The 20082-nt window shown below is 38.1% G+C and overlaps 1 protein-coding gene across 1 annotated transcript in view; it reads right to left on the bottom strand.

Annotated features, from left to right (window-relative positions):
- Positions 1-913: 913 nt before the first annotated feature.
- The window catches only part of LOC123318653 (acetylcholinesterase), a 78744-nt gene continuing 59575 nt past the window's right edge, over positions 914-20082 (bottom strand). Inside the window, exons 4-6 of the mRNA XM_044905333.1 lie at positions 17181-17344; positions 10455-10612; positions 914-2809 (exon numbers count right to left, since the gene is read on the bottom strand). Coding sequence (XP_044761268.1) covers positions 2673-2809; positions 10455-10612; positions 17181-17344 — 459 coding nt within the window. The 3' untranslated portion in view covers positions 914-2672. The remainder of the gene's footprint in view (positions 2810-10454; positions 10613-17180; positions 17345-20082) is intronic.

Genomic DNA, 20082 nt, shown 5'->3' with positions numbered 1-20082 from the left:
CACTAATCTAAGACAGGCATAAGAACGACAGTAAGGTGACAAGTGACAAGCTTTCACCACTTCTGAAATGTCAAGCGATTGTTTCCTCGATGAGTGGACGGCTAGGTATTGTGAATTTAGAAAGTGTTGGATTTGTTCTTCAACGGAATCTAAGAGGTTGTTGAGGTAAACAGTTTTCCTCCAATCGATGTGCGTTTTACAAGAGGATAATGATCAAACGTCTTTTATCCATGCTGCTTAAACTATATCTCCAAACTTTGAACGAAATATACCGAACTCGTTAATAATCTTGAGAGTATAGACTCGAAAATTAATCTGAGGGATATACCCAAGGCATAAGAAATAGAGCGCAGTTTGAAATAGCAAGAAAGGTCAAGATTTCATCGAATACAAGAGTCGATTGCAATTTTTTGTGAAGAAATTAATCCAGAGTCATTTTTTCCGTTTAAAATATCTGTAATAAGACATTCCGCACAACTCCGACACTCACGTTTTCTAACATAGATGTCCCAAATTTCACGTTTAATGCCACGTTGCAAAACCTATCCGAAAAGATCCAGAAGAATTATTGTTCTTTAAATTGACGAGCGTGATGTTGGACAGATATAAAATGAACTCAGAAGTGTTTGCACAGAGAATAACAATTACCTATCTTCATAATGGGTTCTACACTTTTTGGGAACACTCACCTTTGATTGTACTACGTGAAACTCTGAATATTATATCGATTTTTCATTGCTGATCTTTCTGGTCATTCGAAAGTTTCCATTTCATTGATATATCAATGTAACATGTGGGTAAAATTCGTTTCTGCTGAAATTTCTCGAATTTCAGTTTCACTATTACTTCTGCTTCTGAAATTATTCATCGATTCAACCGTAAATTCGTTTTTGGGTGGATGTTTCCTGCCATAATACAATAAAGTTCAAAAATGAAAGGACTAAAACAAATCGAGTAATATTTAGTTTCAAACTCAATTGCAATAACAACATTTGATTCGAAGTCTTGGGACCAATAAATAATTCAATTTTTCGTGGATAAACTAGGTGAGACCAACATTTGAGAAATTTCAGAAAACGCACTGTATATCAGGAACGAGGTTTCTGAAATACCAATTTGTTTTATCTCGAATTGAGCTACTTCACGGTTTTAGTGTGGTGCAAACTGGTGTGAATCAAGAGCTAGTTGCCATTTTGAAACAATCGATAAAACTTTCTATTCATCATAAAAAGTTGGAGTATTCAGAAGATGAGCAATGAAAACCTTGCTAAGATATAAAATTCGAATTCCAAATTTCTTCACAGTCAACAATTTTCCTAAATGCAAATACTCTATATACATTTTGGCTCATTTAATCGAAAATATAAATGATATGTTCCTCTATCACCCCATTTAGTTTAAAGTTCACATCGCTTTAAAGCATTTCTCGCTTTTGTCTAATCCATATAAATTTGAACTTCAACAGTGATAGCAAGCGCATTTAAACTGTTGCGCTCTTACAGCTTCTACAACTAACATAAGATTTGTTCCTTAGTGTATATCTATTAGGTTGCAGTTCTATGATTGTCTCTGACTTTGCATAAATTTCACCCTCATCATTTATACAAAATCAAATTTATTTAAATTTCGCGTCCAATTTTTTCCTTTGAGGACATCACAATTAATATACAACATCTTTTAAAAAATTCTCAATACAGAATCAATATAAATAGGCTGAAAAATTTCTAATATGTGTAGAAAGTTTTAGGTGAAGTCCGATGAACGACAATCAAATCAAAAATAGTTTGAATTTAGGAAATATATCGATTATCAAATAACTAGATATGTAGTGATATTACTTTTTTCTTATATTATGAATTGTTTTAAAAATTATTGATTCAATAAACCTATATCTTTATCTCAGTGAAGCGTTACCTCAAGGAAATACTCAATTTGATAATTTGTTAAAAAATATAATCGATCTAGAAAATGCAACTATAACCCTCGCATGGTTGAATTCACAATGAAAAAATCAGTGTTCGACGAAGAAATTTTCGAAAAAGTTCTAGACTAGAAACTTATAATTAGGTTAGTAAAAAAAGAGCAATGCCAAATTGACACGGCCAATCGATTTTTATGGATGAGATGAATCAATGAACATGAATAGCTCTAATACATCAATTTAGAGTTTTTTTTTTTTATTTTTTTTTCAATTTAATTCACAGAATTTCCACAATTTTTTGAACGATAATAGCTGGGAGTATGAAATAAGGACGAAGCAACGAATAACCGTACAAGAAGCACGATACATCAAAATTTAACATACATTCAACACTCAACATCAGGTAACATAGGCATAATGACCAGCATTGCCACATTTATCGAAAAATCTCCCAACTACTTAAATCTGATTTCAGATCAATTTTACTTGTTCCTCTATTCGATATACTTTTTTCAATCTCATCCAAGTATACTACGCAGTTTCTTCGAAAATTTCAGCACCAACCACTGTATTTTTCCACCATCCTGATTCAGACGCAATACAATTTCATGACCTAACTTCTAAAAGATCTAGTCTAAATTTAGGTCATCGTTTTAAAGCTTGCAATGTATTTCACCTAAGTGGGTACATCTTGCATAAGATGTGTTAAAACGTAGTTTGCTTACATCCTTCGGAATATCCGAATCCTTATCTACATCACGTGATAGACAGCCGTTATCAAGATGGCAGCATGGCGTAGCATAATTGAGAAGAACGGTTGATCTATTCTTGTGGCCGACGATCCTATCTTGCTTAAGTATGTGTTGACGCAAGGGGCCTCCGCTGAATCTGAAACGATGGGAAGGAATTAATATTTAGGTAAATCTGGTGGGTTGTGTTGCGTCTTGTGACAGTGCCGAAGCTACAGATTGGAGGTCTGTCATCCTGAATTTATAAAGCCATGTTTAGTACGCATAATTGGGAATGATGGCACCTGAATTGGATCTGTTGCGATGTCGGAATTCATCCGAAGGAGTGAATAAGACATATACTAAGTGGCTAGGAAACGTGACTCCATCTTTTTGGGAATTTTTCGACGGTCAACTGTCGAGACGTGAATTTCCAAGAAAAAGCATCGAAGATCTAAATTTGACACATTTTAAAAGATTAATTCTCAAATATTCAGTACATTCATTCCGATAGGCAGAGTAAATGTAAAAAAACCGTTTATCTGTGTTTAACGTTGTTTTTCTTGCATGCCGTTGAAGATTTTGACGTTTTTCTGATGTTGATATGCGATTAACCGGAGCTGACGGCGTTTTTAACTCTTGTCGCATTCTGGAATTTTCAGATTTTTAACGTGTGGGGTAGGTCTCCGTCTTTACCGTTCAGTTTCTTTGTTAGACCTGCACCGGTTACTTCTCTGACACTGCTGTACTGTATCGCTTTCTGTCATCTTTTGCCGTACTTTACCCTGTTTCGCGAGTCTGACTTTTCCCTTCGCTATCAGTCATGGTCCGTAAGCCCTTGGGGTAGTGAAGAGAAAGTCCCGTCAACCCTCTGTTCGCGTTTCCGCGTCATTAGTGTTGAAATATAAATCTCTTCTTTTCTATCAGTCATGGTGCGCAAGCCCTTGGGGTAGAGAATAAGAGGTACCGCTCGTCGTCAGTGAAATCCCGTAGTTGCGCTCAAAATAGACCTTTTCTTCGCTATCAGTCATGGAGGGTAGCCCTTGGGGTAGCGAATAAAAGTCTCGAATAGATCCGCCATGGTTGTGTTTCTTTCAGTTCTGGAGAAATACAATTAATTACGATACCGTATAGCAAGTCATTTCACTTCGCGAGGTCATCCTCAGTATCCATTTCGTCAGTTCTGATTGGCGCATTTTATTGAGCAACCTTTGATTTTTCACTGTAGCCGGTATAAACTTTATAAAGTGCTCATGATCGGATCAAATTTCACGAATGTATGTTTGCTGATCGATTCGCTCTTATTTCATACCTACACATATTTCCGCTGTATATATAATCAGTTTCCGAAGGTGTGAATAAACATAATTTGATTTTGACTACTTCGTTATCGCAACCACCCTAGATAACAGCGAACTCCGTCTCCGACTAGCAGCTACTCTGGTAGGATTTCTATTCTTCCTAGTGAAAAGAATAGCTGGCGCTCGAGATAAGTTTTCTCCGAGGAAACCACGTTACAATCTTGATTGCTCTGAAAAGAACTGCTGTGAAAAACCCATGAAAAATGAATATAACAGACGAGAATTGATCGAAAACGGCTAAAACCGAAGTTTATGGAGTCAGACTGATTCTTTGACCCCAACGAAACGATTTAAGTAAACCGCTAGTCAACCGGCAACGCTGCACACTGTTGATAACATAAACTCTCAGAATTCGCCTGGTTTGTGCATATCTTATTTTATGAATGTTCGTGCATTTTTCACTAAATTGTATGAATGAAGAATTTATGAAATATATGCGTTACTTCTTTCTCAGCCTGTATTCTACTCTCTTTAGCTCAATCTCTGACTAGATGTCAGCAATAACCTCCCAAGTGACAATAAATTCCGTCGATATTTTCGGCTTTGATGATGGCCTCAGTATTTCCATGGATTTCGAAAATCACCCTGTAGCTTGCTGGGGAATTTACTCAGCTAGTCCTACTTTATGTATGATAAGAGTACGAGCGGAATACCCCGTATGATAAATAAAATGCGAAAACAGGACGCCTACATATTCTATCGACGAACCATCTATCAAATTCCACGATCCGATAATCCACAATACGTTTTTTTCTGATGCGAGTAGTGACCGGAAAAAATTCGCAGGGTGAACCCCTCAAGGTCCAAATTCAATTTCCACGAGGCGGCCGCCTTCATCCATTTGTTTCCAGGCCCATTATCCGAATATTTCACTATCATGCCGGGGCGTTACGTGAGAAAGTAAAAACAGAACAATATTTCTCGAAACGACTCACGTCTTGCTGTTGAACATGCATCGATCTTCGCGGAAATTTACGGTATCCGGAGTCATCGGGACACACAGGCCCTTGGATTCTCCCCCAGGGGGGTCCGAGATCGATTGGAGGCTGGTCGTTTGTCCGAACCGGCGGCCAAAAAAAATGTGTCTTCCGAATACCTTTTCGGGATTGTGGAGAAATGGTTTTCGACCCGCGTTATCATATTTTACGATGGCTGGTGAGAAATGTTTCTTATTTTGTTTCTGTCAGTTGGTATCATCGTTCATGTTATTGCGAGAAGTTTAATCGAACAAAAAAAAATAAAGAACTAGAATATTTCTGCATATTCAGTTAGATTTTATATCATTCTTGAGGGTTTTTGGAGTTTCAAACTGGCAACAACTTATAATTGTCAATTTGGACTAACAAATATATGGAGTTGTCACAATTGGCACATAATTGCCAGTATAAACTGACAATTTTACATCATTACCAGTTCAAACCGACAATAACTTCTGTTAGTGTCAGGAAACTATGAAATATTCTCTGTATAAATTAGCAATTTTGTATAACTGCCAGATCAAATTCCAGTACCAGTTCAAACTGACAATAGGGGTTGTTGCCAGTTCGAACTGGTACTGATTCAGAATTGTCAATTTAATCTGGCAGTTATACAAAATTGCTAATTTATACAGAGAATATTACATGATTTCTTGACACTAACATAAGTTATTGTCGGTTTGAACAGGTAATTATTTAGTATTGTCAGTTTAAACTGGAAATTAGGTGCCCTTTGTGACAATTTTATATAATTTCCAGTTTGAACTGACAGTTATATGTAATTGCCAGTTCAAAATGACAATTAAACGTGATTTGTTGTCAGTTTGAACTAGTACCAATTCAGAATTGTCAGTTTAGACTGGCATTATGTTTAATTGTCAGTGTGATCTGGCAGTTATATGAAATTGCTGTTTTTAACGAAGAATTTTACATTATTGCAAGTTTGACCGGACACTTGTACATAAGTCATTGCCAGTTTGGAGTGGTAATAATTTTGTATTATCAGTTGAAACAAGAAACAAGCAATTCTGTGCCAATTGTCACAATTCCGCCTAATTTTTAAATTGAACTGACAATTATGCATAAGTTGTTGCCAGTTTGGCCTTGTGCTGATTTACAAATGTCAATTAGAACTGGCAATCATGTGCAATTGTTAGTTTGATCTGGAAGTAGTGGCAGGTATATAATATAGTTAATTTGAACTGACAAGTATATATTAATTACAGTTCGAACTGACAGTAATACGTAAGTTGTTGTCAGTTTGAACTAGTACTAATTCAAAATTGTTAGTTTAGATTGTCAATTATGTTTAATCGTCAATATGATCTGGCAGTTATATAAAATTGCTGTTTTTGAGAGAATTTAACATAATTTCGAGTTTGACCTTACACTTATACATAAGTCATTGTCGGTTTGGAGTGGAAATGATGTTGTATTGTTAGTTGAAACAAGAAACAAGCAATTCTGTGCCAATTGTTACAATTCCGCATAATTTTCAGATTGAACTGACAATTATAAATACATAAGTTGTTGCCAGTTTGACCTGCTGCTGATGTAGAAATGACAGTTTGAACTGGCAATTATGTGCAATTGTCAGTTTGATCTGGCAGTAGTGACAGTTATGTGAAATAGTTAATTTGAACTGACAAGTAAACATGATTCGCAGTTTAAACTGACAATTATACATAGCTCATTGGCAGTTTGAACTGATAATGATGTATGATTGCCAGCTTGAACTGTCAATATATGTTCAACTGTCTATTTGAACTGTTGGACGACTGTTTCTTCGAAATTGCGAACGGGGGGAAATTAGCACCCTGTGAATAAAATACGATAGGATGTAATTCTTGAACAGACACAAACGCCATTCTTGAGAGGCTTGTTACTATACATGAAGGCACATCGAAATACCCGAACACATGCAGACATTAATTAACCGCTCTGTATAATTGGTTGCAGCTCTCGTCAGAATGTGGAAAGTTTAATTAAGTTATACATTATGTCTAGCATTACTCCATCTCACACCAGTGCATTAAAATTAGATCATAATGCTGTCGTCATTCAAGTTCAAAATATATTTTATGCTTGTTATGAATTCGCTTGGCTTTGCGAGCATTCAAAGTGATATTTGAATACCTACCATACTGAAAAAAAAATTTACTAGAATAAAATTAAAATAGTTAAAATTAATTCATTTTTGAGCATAAAAAAATTATTTGCTTTCAATATTATATTTTTGTCAGAAAACAAGGAACAAATGCTTCGTAGCTTTCTTGGGACCAATTCTCAATCTTTATTGGCTTAATGATCCAAGTGAAGAGAATCCACGACGTCCAAAACAAGTAACTGGATACAAACTGCTCCATTTCTGGATGCGGAAATGGAGTGACGGGTCCCCTCAGATATGCACATAATCAAAGTTTCTTTTCCATCGCGAACGCGAAGCCCATCTATTCCAGACTGACAGCCTGGAGAGCCGGTAATTTAATTATCCGGACGAAGGCGTTTTATTCGAAAACTTGTCAAATATTTTTCGAGAGAATAATTTAACATCTTAATGCAATTTAAGTTTTATACACAAACTCATTCTGGAACTTCCTCGCCCCTGTCGGCGGCAAGCGGCTGAATGTAGGGGTGTCAACAGAGCGTCGGTCAATGGAAAATATCGATATCTTTGTATTCCTTCAGCCACGCACTGATTTTCACGAAAAACCAGTGCTTTAGAAGGGAAGAACAACACCATATTGCAATGTTTCGGCATCGTTCAATCGTAAACAAAGGTTCGTCAATTCTCCATTCTAAAAAATATTTCATGCTGTAATAATTTTGTCGCTGAATGGAAAAAGTGATTCGTCCAAGACCAGATATAAAAACGTGAGACAAGAGGCATCGTCTTGAAGGTAGGTTCATAAGTCCAAAAAGCCAAACGAGCAAGAGACCTGGACTCAACACAAAAAAAAACACAAATTTTCAAAATTTGAATATGTGTGATTTGCCGAGGTCAGTGAAATGTACTACTAGAGGAGTGGCTCTTTCAAAATGAGTATAACACTTTCAACGACAGTTCTTGTGCCTGAATCCTGTGATTGGACATCCCCAGCAGAGTGCTCACGTTGAGGAAGAGGAAGGATTGTCTTCCGTTTCCTTCTTCCTCAAGTAATTTGATCAAAATCCATTATCAGTTTCTTCTCCGAGGTCCTGGAAATGCCGAAATTAATTGAAGTCCGCACCCTTTGATCTGACTAATTCCGGCCCGGGGAGTGGGGGTATCTACGTCTGGAGCCGGGAAACGACAGGGTTAATTTGCAGGAGATTGGGAGAAGTAAACATCGAAAGTATCCGTTGATAAGGCAAATATTCTTGTTGGCTCTATCTGGGGAAAATCGGGACCGGAGACTTTGAAATTACGTTTAGTGAACCCCTAGATCGGGAAGGTCAAAGGGAAGCTTAGTTATTGTGGGAGATAACGACGAACAATTTGATATGAACATAATGTGTTGAGTGATGAATATGTAAACACTACGATTAGAACATTCTCGATCAATTTTTGAGAGCGTTATTGAAGTTGCATAATAGTGGCGGAAGACACAGGGGCCCTGATTTACCCTCGGAGTCCACAAATCGACGTGAAAAGAATGTGCATTATCTCTTCTTTCCCTTTCTACTTTCGTTTTTGCCTCGTATAATATCGAAATCTGTTCAAAAACTGAAAAAATTACTAGTTTCCATCAAATGGATCATGGGGGCTGATTCTTTGACTCGTACAAATATTTCAACGGTGGATTCTTGAGGTCAAAAGAAACACTTTTTTCCTTTACCATTTTTTCCGATTCCCTGATGAAATGATATAGCCATTTGAAGTTTTTATAATGAGCTGTGCCACCCCTGGAAAAACAAAATTACCCCAAGAATAACTAGCTAAATCTGTGACACTAAGAATCTGTGTATCTTTCAAACAGAGTTGTATTCAGCCAAAGCTCCCAATCTTTCAAATTTCTTAGATACTTTTTAATTTTTCAACATCAAATTACTCGAAAACGGCGCATTATATGAGAAAATATGATGAATATTTTTCTTTTCAAAACGTTCAAATATTCATCATTGGACCATCCATAACCTTCCACCCCGAATTTTGAGCTTTGGGATGGAATAACGAAAAAACGCTCAGACAGGTCAAATTACACCCTTATTTGTCCCCCTCTCAACAAAATTTGACCTATTTGATCGTTTTTTCGTTATTCCATCCTAAAGCTCAAAACTCGGGGTAAAAAGTTATGGATGGCTCACCCTGTATAGCGTCCAACTTAGTTTCAAGTGTTGGGTTCTTTGAATTTTTGGCATTTTTATGGTACGTTATGGTTATAACAAAAGAAGTGGAAGACGTCGGTGATATCTTGTGTTCGAAAAAGATTAATCAAATAAACGAAAAACTATATTCCGAAATTTATTTCATTCGATACAACCGTTTGTGAGATAATAAAAATAACGTTTTTATATGGTTTTTCAACAGCCTGTATCTTTCTAACCGAGCCTATTCGAAAACAATGGTAGGGAAAGAAAGTGTTTCTCTTGACCTCAAGAATCTATTGTTAAATTATTTGTACGAGGTAAATCTTCAACGTCATTTAGTTCTACCAGGGAAGATTTTTGCAAAAATTGGCGCTCTTGATAAGAAATATTGCCCGGTTGACACTTGGAGTAGATAGAGAGAGAAAGAGAGTTTATTGGTGTTTCTACAATTACAAAAACTTGCTCGCACATGTCAAAGTAAAGAAACGAAATACAAATATAACTACAAGAATTCACTCAACAAAACACAAAACAACTACAAACCGACAAATAGACAGGGAGGCTTGTATAACGAGCAGTTTGAATACGCAAGTCAGTAGCGTATAGACAAAAAAATGCACTGTACTGTACTGTGCTGTTCTGTAACATTATTCCATTCTTTTTCATTGTTATCAAATTTCCTGACCACAATGTGGTCTTACGGTCGAGCCCTTGACACGGCTGTGGTCGCTTGAGGAATATTTCAACATTCGATGAATGCAGGGAGGGATAGATGGCGCATCTGGATGAGTATTTCTCAGAACGTCGCACTAATTTCGTTTAAGACACCATCCTCAGCTCTGAATATTCAGCGCTATGATCCTCTGCGATTTCCTACGCTCGTTCATGACTGTTGAGATACTCCATCCTCAATACTTCAACAGAAATTCGTAATAAATTGTCGAAAAATACTCCGCACGACGGATAAAACATCAAATTGATTCGCCGAAAGGAGGATTTGCCCTAGGATATTTCCTACCACACAACATCGAAAACAAACACGAGAATGAGGGAGAAAATCCGTCGTACTCGATTGATACGTCCAATTCCGTTCGCACCGTCGCTGAACGCCGCCGCGGCGTCGTTTTTTGCGACTCGCTTCCGAGCGCGGCACCTGTAAAAACCGATGAAAACTCACCTGGATTATCCCTGAGCCTGGGGAAGAAATTATTCCAGAACGCACAGCCGGTCGCCCTTGGTCCCCTCCCGATGCCGTTCTTCTCTGCGTTGAAAATGAAATACTGAGGTTGGTCCTTTGTGTACAGCGGCCAATTCACGTCGTCTGTCACCGGTTTCCTGCAAAAATATTTAGGCCTCGAATATTGCTGGATGTACATTTGGATGATAATGTAATGGGGGAGTCGGAAAATTGCGTGAATGGTTGAGGGGATGTGGGTTATGATGAGTCGGATGTGATGTTTGCCCACTTTGCGCCCAAATATTCGGGAAATTCAATTTGCTCCACCTTCCAATCCTGCTAGTAGGAGAAAGGTAAGATAGACTAGCGAATATTCAATAGATCATCAGCGAATAATGGCTCATAAATCACGAGTTATGCTTAAGAAGAAAGATGTGTTATGTACGAAAGCGCTGAAGTGCCACACCAAAAAAAAAAAATTCAAAATGTACAATTCCGACTTGCAAGTCGGAATTCTGAGATACATGTCAGAATTCTGACTTACAAGTCGGAATTCTGAGATGCACAGTCAGAATTCTGACTTGTAACTCCGAATTCTAAAATACAAGTCAGAATTCTGAGATACAAGTCGGAATTCCGAGATACAAGTCGGAATTCCGACTTGTAAGTCGGAATTTTGAGATGCAAGACAGGAGGAGGGCTAAAATAGGTCTAATGACTTTTGTTTTTTTGCATTTGATCCGTGAATGTGTTTTTGGCTTCTTGGAGGACTTTTGGATGAATAAAATGATATTCTATTTTTCTCTTCGGTTGCACCATAGCTGAGCTGACCCAAAGCTTCATGCTCAGTGCTTGTGAAAGCACTTGTTGGAGTATTTTTGTACTATTTATGTACTACATTATGCTCCTGAGAACTTTTCAAAACCTTCCTAACTTCTTAGTGATTTGAGCACTTTATCGAAATTCCTACATCCAGTTTCATAATCAAGTTCAAAGTCACTTTAACTTTAAAGCTTCCTTTAACCCTACTAAAAATGACAGTAAAGGAAGCTTTAAGCTTAAAGTGGCGTTAAATTCGATTATGAAACTGGACGTTAGTGTCAGTTTCGGTAGGGTTAAAGAAAAGCTTTAAAATTGAAGGGGCTTTAAGTTTGATTATAAAACTGGCCGTTAGTCCTTAGTAAACCCTATAAAGTGCTTGCGAGAAGCCTTCGGAAATCGTGTCAAAACACGAAGAAGCGATCGGCTTATTGTCAACCTACGAGCATATATGGATACTACAGATATATTATATATTATCATATTATCCTGATTTCCCGTAGGTAACGACGAACCCCTCAGAGGCTCTGTGAGCTTGTCAGAATCAATAACGTCCGTTAAAACTTTTGAAAGAAAAGAGATAGAGTAGGCGTAAGTTAAGGGTCCAAATGTGCCTATACATGCCTTAAATGAGACAAATCTGCTCTACGGAGGGCATTTTGCTCACATGATTCGGCAACAATCGAATGCAACAAAGCATTCGACCAATTCTAGCCCCACTACTGTCTTCCATCTCAGAATTCTGACTTGTATCTCAGAATTCCGACTTGTAACTCAGAATTCCGACTTGTATCTCAGAATTCCGACTTGTAACTCAGAATTCCGACTTGCAAGTAGGATTCCGACTTGTATCTCAGAATTCCGACTTGTATCTCCGAATTCCGACTTGTAACTCAGAATTTCGACTTGTATCTCAGAATTCTGACTTGTAACTCAGAATTCTGACTTGCAATTCGGAATTTCGACTTGTAATTCAGAATTCTGACTTAACAAGTCGGAATTATATATTTGGATTATTTTTTTTTGTGTGACCCTTCAGCGCTTTCGTAGTTATGTCATAGATTTAGCGTGTTATTCTGGAGGGAATTCCATTTCTTCAATGGTGGCATAGCTCATTATGAAAATTTGAAATGGCTATTTCTCTTTATCAGAGCCGAATCGGACAAAATTACTTTTCGATTTGATTTTTCTCTTCATTTTTCGTAGTGAGGTTTTCTGCTCATATATGTTCTTGAATGATTCCAATTATGTTTCACCAGCGTTTTACAATGAAATATCACGCGAGCGAAGCCACAGGTTTAAGCTAGTATCATTATAATCATGAAAATAGCTATGCAGGTGTTGGAAATTGAACTGATCTTTGCCAAAAAACAGCAACAAAACTGTTTAAATCTTCACTTCTCGTTAAAATAATCCTCTGTATATCATTCAAGAACAATATCTAGTTAAAAGATAAGTATACACAATATAGACCTCTCTCAGATAATGCAATTTATATTGGCCGCGGATTATATTCTGGTAAAGCGGTGATATAATTAGACTTAACAAAGAGGGGTGTAGCTTTGAGATATTATTCTTGGGGTCTAATCCAGATTAACCCTACTAATTATGTATTCCATTGGTGGATGAGTCGACAGGACACATATATAGGCTGAGGGGATGCTTTGTGTCGCAGATACGGACTTCCATAAAGGTAGTTTGGGTACGTCTAATTTGTTCAATCCTCGATCCTTTGAAGGGAAGAAAAATATTTTATTGCAATGGAAAAAGGGATTCGTCCAAGACTAGTTAGAAAAACGTGTGACTCGAGGCATCATCTTAGAAGTAGGTTCATAAGGCCAACAAGCGAAACGAGCAAGAGACCTGGACTCAACACAGAAAAAACACAAATTTTCAAAATTTAAATGTTAATGATTAACATCATATGCACTCCTCAAGAGTTGCAGTCTAGTTTTCAACATTGGAAACCCTCTTAGGTTTTCGGAAAAGTCTTTTATGTCCTTGGAAATTGTCAACTTCAAAAACAATCATTTTCGTTCGGCTTATGATGGACAATTGAATGATATGATTGAGGATTAATTTATTGATGAAAGGAAAAAGGAGAATGTTTCCATTACCAAAATATGATATTATCGAAGGAGTATCGTTAAAAGTCATTACTCATCCTGTCAGTTTTTATGAATCAAAAGATGAACTCCTGAAAACATCAGTTCGATTCGAATTTCAGTAAGGCCGGTTCCAATGTCATACGGAATTATTACTGATGAAAATTTGGAACCTACTAATTCGGAAAGTATAATCCATCAATTTTTTGTCCTGTGACCCTGATGATACTAAATGGATATGTTTCATAACTAGACATATCCTGCTGGGGTTTCATTACGTCAATGAGGTTTTTCAGAATGGACTTCATGAATAAAACGTTTATTATTTCTCATTGATGAAACATCACAACAATCACAGAATACGTTGGGGGTTATTTCAATGACGAAGATGAAAAATCAATGAGAAACCAATTTCTTCGCCTTATATTTCTCATGAAAGTGATGTTATTGCTATTTAAAGTTTATCAGTGGAATGGTTTATGTTGATCTCTTCTTAATTCTGTTGCAAAACTGTATGTGCAAGAGAGTTCATCGTCTTCTGTGTCATTCACTTTATGAAATATCCATTCTATGTGCTTATATTAGTGTCAGCTTGTTGTGAGCATGAAGTGATGAGTTCCCCTTCTGTCCACACTCAAAATAAATTAATTATTACCGTCGATATTTTCCATTTTCGGCAACAACTCACGTAACAAGTTAATCTACGTGGAGTGTAGTCCAAAAGAGCCCTATTTCATCTGTTTCACTTCCACCGTATTCATTATTCACAGTCCTTGGATTCTCCAAGGCAATTCCACGTTGGAAAAAGTGACACATGGACGTATTGGATATCAGCCATTTGCACCTAGCCGGAAATGAATGAATAAATGATAACACCCCAGAATGAGGCCCCCGTATCCAAATGCACTCCATACGTTGTTGCCAAGCGAATTGACAAGGGATGGCAACGATATATCGATATCATCGACACATTCCAAGGCCACTGCCTGCTTGAAGGCGAGATATATTGGCCTCATTCTGTTGAATATACAGGGTGATTCCGTAGGAGACCGCAGAATTTTTAGTTGGAAGCTGAATTAGTTATTATCATCCAAAAGAAATTGATCAATCATCAATCGATCAAGTCAAAGGCTCAGCTGTATAGATGATAATGTAAACTAATTTGAAATGACTCTATTTCTATCATGCCTCGTAAAAAATATTACTATAAACACTGCATAGTATAGTATAGTGTATAGGGTGGTTTTTTAATGGTGGAAAATTTTGATTAGGGTTCGATGTGAAACACAGGATGGGAAAATTCAAACTTATGTTTATTGCAACGATTTCGGATCTCTTTTGCGTTCGAAATTCATGGTTTGTGCAATTGTTTCCAGCCGACCCCCATCTATTGTTTCCACTGGGAACATAAGCCACATAGTACCTCATTGAAAACCCGAATAGAGTGGATACATATGCAAATAGAGCAGAGTTCAGCGCTAACAATGGATCTGAATGCCGCTAATTTTGTATTAAATGGTTCTACGCCATTAATTTGCATGATTTTTGTTGCACCTTGGCATGGAAAATTAATCACCAGGCCATTGTTGCTCGGGCCGGAGATAAATGGAACTGATGTTGCTTTTGTGATGAGGCGATGAAAGAATGGAGGCTGGCGTATCGTTTGCGAACCTTAATTAAATACGAATTAAATTTGGAAAACGCGGGCAGGTTTGGTTTGGTTATTTCGCTCTGCCGGTCGGACCGCTTGATTTCTGGTAGTTTGGCTGATACGCAGATTGAATTGGACGCTTTATTCTTCATAAAACCCTAAATTTGCTCACACTTGATGAAAGTTTTGGCAACCAGAGTGTTCAGCAACATTGAAGCTTGTATGGCTGTGTTTAAAATAGGCAATTCAGTCAATAGTTATTGATTTTCCTGGTGCACAGTGTCCATGATGCTTATCAAGTCTTCATCAATATTTTTTGATCGTGTTTGATCGACACACGAAATTGCTCCAAAAAAAACAAACTGGGGTCTCTGAAATGACATTAATCTTCTTTGTTTTCCTTTTTTTTTCTTTTGTTTTTGTTTTTTTCCCTTTTTTCGTCTTTTTGTAGATTCATTCCCGGCAACGGGATACAGCAATGAATGAATGAATGAATCTTCAAGCTAACGGTCAGAATGCCATGAAACTTCGTCGTCTTAATTTGACGCCTTTTGATGCTGCGCTGTATGATTATAGGGAGCCTTGCTCAGGTAAGAGACTTGAACCACCTCAAATATTTCAATTAAAATTTCGCGCTACTGGTGTCTTAAATAGTTTGTGACATACTCGTAACAAGGCACAACTAGTGGCGGCTCCATTTTGGCCGCCATCAGAACAGTTTGGGAGTGAAAGGGTTGAACGTGATTTTGTTGTTAGCATGTAAGAAATTGAATAATTATTGTTTGTTACACTGTCTGAAGAGTTAAATAGGTGCGTGATTTCATTTAGTTTTATTGATTTGATTGATTAATATTGTTTTACAAACGATGAGACTTTTTGATAATAGTTGTAAAAGTTTCAAGAAAACATCTGTTGAATAGACTAAAAGGGAGTGCGGGATACTTGACCCATGCTATGGTCGGGAGATATAATCAATGGTCCAAGTTTACCGCACTGAGCTTAGATAAAAGTTTGCTTCAAAACGAGAAAATTGAATAAAAGAAATGAATATAAAACTCAAAAGAGTAAAAAACATCTCAGAAATAAGTGAAAGTGACTCCGAAATAGAAAATATGTATTTCATACGCTGAAACATCTGATGATGAAAATCTTCACATAGACAATCGTTGGTCATTGGAAATTGTTTTCTTTCAATGATTTTCCTGATAAACAAACTTATGGTCATGTCTCTCTCGCCCCCTGTTCAACTCTCCCATGGGTTAGGGAGACATGAGTCAATTTTCGGTTCCTAAAAAACGATTGCTTGACTCAAAATGTTCATCTCACAATCACTCTACTATTATCTATCGTTACCTATTTGGTCATGATATCTTCACGCAAAAAAATTAATTGCTATGGTCGGGAGACATATTCATTCGTCCAAGTTTCCCGCACTGAGCTAAGATGATAATAGTTTGCTTCAAAAAAAGAAAATTGAATAATAGAAATAAAAATAACAAAATATACAAAGGTTCGAAAAAGGTAAAACAGATCTCGGAAATAAATGAGAAAATATGTATTTCACACGCTGATACATCTGATGATGGAAACCTTGACTACCATTCTCAGCCAGGTGGCGCTAGGCCACCTGGGCACCAAGTTTCATTTTCGTCGTTTTGCTCTAACGAGTTTAAAGAAAATGAAACCATGGTCAGTACCTACTCTTTCTGTTGGTATTTAAAGTGGTTGATTAGCTCAATTTTGTTGATTTTTATATCAATGAATGTTATGTATCTGAATATATTTAGGTTATTTTTTATCTGCCCAACATTCACCCATTCAAGGACATGAACTCCTCGGTGTCTCTTCAGTAACTACCAAAACAATGAATGGTCATGAATTCACCCCATTAAATGTAACGAACGAAAGTTAACGAACCATTTATAGAGGGGATGAATGTATCAGCCCTTAATCTGTGAAGGCCTTATCATTTTTGTGATTCACGAGAACGATCTGCATCTTTCAGCCAAACGGGTCAGTGTATTGACCCAGAGTGCACCTTAAACCCGTACTCAAGTACCAGATGGGCGCACGAAAAATTTCTTCCTCAACAATTACGGTAAAACGAATGAAAACCCCGCGCTAACGAGGAAAAGATCACTCGAAACTTACCCAGTGGCTGCGAACCTCGCAAACGCCTGCATGATTTTCAGGCTGAGCTCCCTCTCCCTCGAGTTGAACTGAAGTGACATGTTAAGCGGATGTCCAAACACGTACTCGATCTCGTCTCCGTGCATCACGCCCATCCACTCTCCCCATAACGAGGTGCTTGTACGCTGCAATAGAAAGAATACAGTTTTACAGTTTTGTAGTTCTGGAGTACGTGCTGAATTGAGGGCCTGTTCGGTCGGAAAGGGATGAAAGGAGCGGTCTATAGTCGCCAGTTGTACGAGACAGAGGGTTCGCCACGTCGATTTGAGACTGACATGGATTTAAGAATGGAAGGACGTGGTCAGTTATAAAATTATGGCGTATTATTCAACGATCATGTTATGAGGACTAACTTTTACACGGATGACGTGTACTAAACGAGACAGAGTCGATACTTTACTTAATCCTCATTAAAAAAATACTAATAAGAATTAATTCTTAGTTCAGATGCATACCACTCGCTGGTATGAATATCAACAAGTGAGGGGTTCATAGCTAAAGTGAACCAAGTCCATGCAGCCTAGTTTTGAGATAAATGGCTCAGAAGTTGTTTATCACCAAGAAGTCACTTTTGAATTAATTGGTGAAAAACAACTTCTAAGCCATTTATCTCAAAACTAGGCTGCATGGACTTGGTTCACTTCAGCTATGAAGCCCTCAATTTGCCATTGTCAAGGCCCTAAATGGAGTACGCTCGATCGAAGAAAAGCAAGTGCTGACCATGGTTTCGCTCTCATTAGACCTCGTCAGAGCAACATAGCTCTTTCTTCGATGGAGAACGTCTGGAATTGATGGACCCTTATTCAATACGGGCAAGCGCTACTGACTAATATACAATTACACAGAGCGCCACCCGGTATGAAACAATATCCGATTCAATCCCCTCCAGATAGAAACCTAGGCGAAGACAATAGTATATGACCCATATTTCCTCTAATTCCTGAAATAACTAACCAAATATTTGTATTCATTTCAATATCTCTAAACTATCTAAGACAGGTTACCCTGAAATTGGGTTGCACATATGAGGATATTGAATCAACTGGACTCAAACCTCTTGACGAAACCATGGGATGTTATGCCAATCATCTTCGAATTCGGAACGCCCTTTGAAACGGTCATAACTGAACGTCCTAGTGTAATAAGTTTTGTAAATCGTTTGGACAAAAAGTCATCGACGTAGTATACTGATGGATCAAAATCAGAAAAGGGCTCGGGCATTGGCGTATATGGACCTAAACTGAGGATCCCTAAAGCCCTGGGAAGTGAACCCTCTATTTCAGACCAAGACTCTGGCTGTTTATGTATGCGCTCAGGAGTGTCTTAAAATGAACCTCAAAGGGGCGCATATCTATATCACCACGGGCAGCCAGGACACGCTGAGGTCCCTGGAATCACAGTGCCAGGGATCTCTGCTGACATGGGAGTGCTGTAATACCATGAAGCAACTGGCCAGAGGCTATAAAGTAGCTCTACTATGGGTATCAGGGCATTGTGGTGTTGAAGGAAATGAACAAGCCGGTGAACTTGCAAAAAGAAAATACCAATATAAAGCAGCGGTCCAAGAATGGGAGTTGAACAACAGAATAACCCTCAGGAGAAACACTCCTGGACTCACTCAATCAAAGAAATTCGTGATGATTTCACCGACCTACATCAGAAAACTACTAAAGCTGTCACGAGCTGAGCTTCGGGTGATGGTGGGACTGCTGACAGGTACATATATCATTTGTACCATATTGGAAAGTCAGCAGATGAGATTTGTAGGCTCTGTAGATCAGAAGCAGAAACAGTTGAACACATGGTATGCAAGTGTCCAGAGTTGGCTTACTTAAGAACCATTCATATGGGGAAACCGGTCCTGGATGCTCACGAGGTAACGGCCAAGGCCCCTAAGGATGTGGATCTACGACAGGTTCTGACATATGAATAGAGCTACATAGTACTCCGGATTCGGACACATAACACCAAACTGTGACTACAGGTGAGTGGACCAATTTTTCATGGAGTTCAAGAGGATAAACTGCAGCCCAGTACTGGAAACTCAGCTACAGAAAAATTATTTTGGTAAAACTGCTAAACCTGGATGGATTCCCGCCTGAATCAAGGGGCTAGCTACAAACTACAGACTCTAAGGAACATAAAGATCCCTTCCTCACATGACTGTCCTCACCACAGCCATATCAATGACCCTTCGAACCTCGTCAATCAGCTCTCTCACTTTCGACAAGCCGGTTATTATAATATAACAGTTCCTGGAGGTCCCATTCTTGCTATATTTACTACAGGAGGAGAAAAGAACAGGAAAATAATAGCAAAAAGCAGACTAAGAAGATACACAGATGAGTTTAAATGCCTAGGCTCGATCGTAAAGAGAAAGAGACATACATCTATTGTTAAATCAAAGCATACAAGCAAGCTGGTAGATCGATGATAACCCCGGTTTTTTGTATGTGAAGGGCTATCGATTCTAGAGTTTCGACCTTGAAAGCAGGACACTAACTACCAATAAAATCGGATGTAAGTGGAGAATCAACAGTTACGCTACTGATCGGCAACAGGAGTTCCAACAGCGGTCGTGAGGGAGGCAGGAGGAACAACGATCGATGACCTACAATTTCATTATCCGTTCCGGTTCGTGTGTGGGTGCTGTGATCTGCCAGACGGGAATTTTGGGATTTTCGGTACCTACCGGGTTAATTACAGTCGCACCTGATGGGTCTCTATAGGCTATAGGTTCTTCGGTCGAAATCGAGGTGAGAAATTGAGACCGAAGATTCACTACAAGGTTGAATGTTCTGTGACTGATTATCAACTACTTGTTTGGTTAGTTTGGGTCCATCTTAGCGACAAGTGGATTGGG

Source organism: Coccinella septempunctata, chromosome 8 (assembly GCF_907165205.1).
Source record: "Coccinella septempunctata chromosome 8, icCocSept1.1, whole genome shotgun sequence".
NCBI lineage: Eukaryota > Metazoa > Arthropoda > Insecta > Coleoptera > Coccinellidae > Coccinella > Coccinella septempunctata.
Note: the sequence above shows the minus strand (reverse complement) of the source record. Positions and strands in the feature narration are given on the sequence as shown.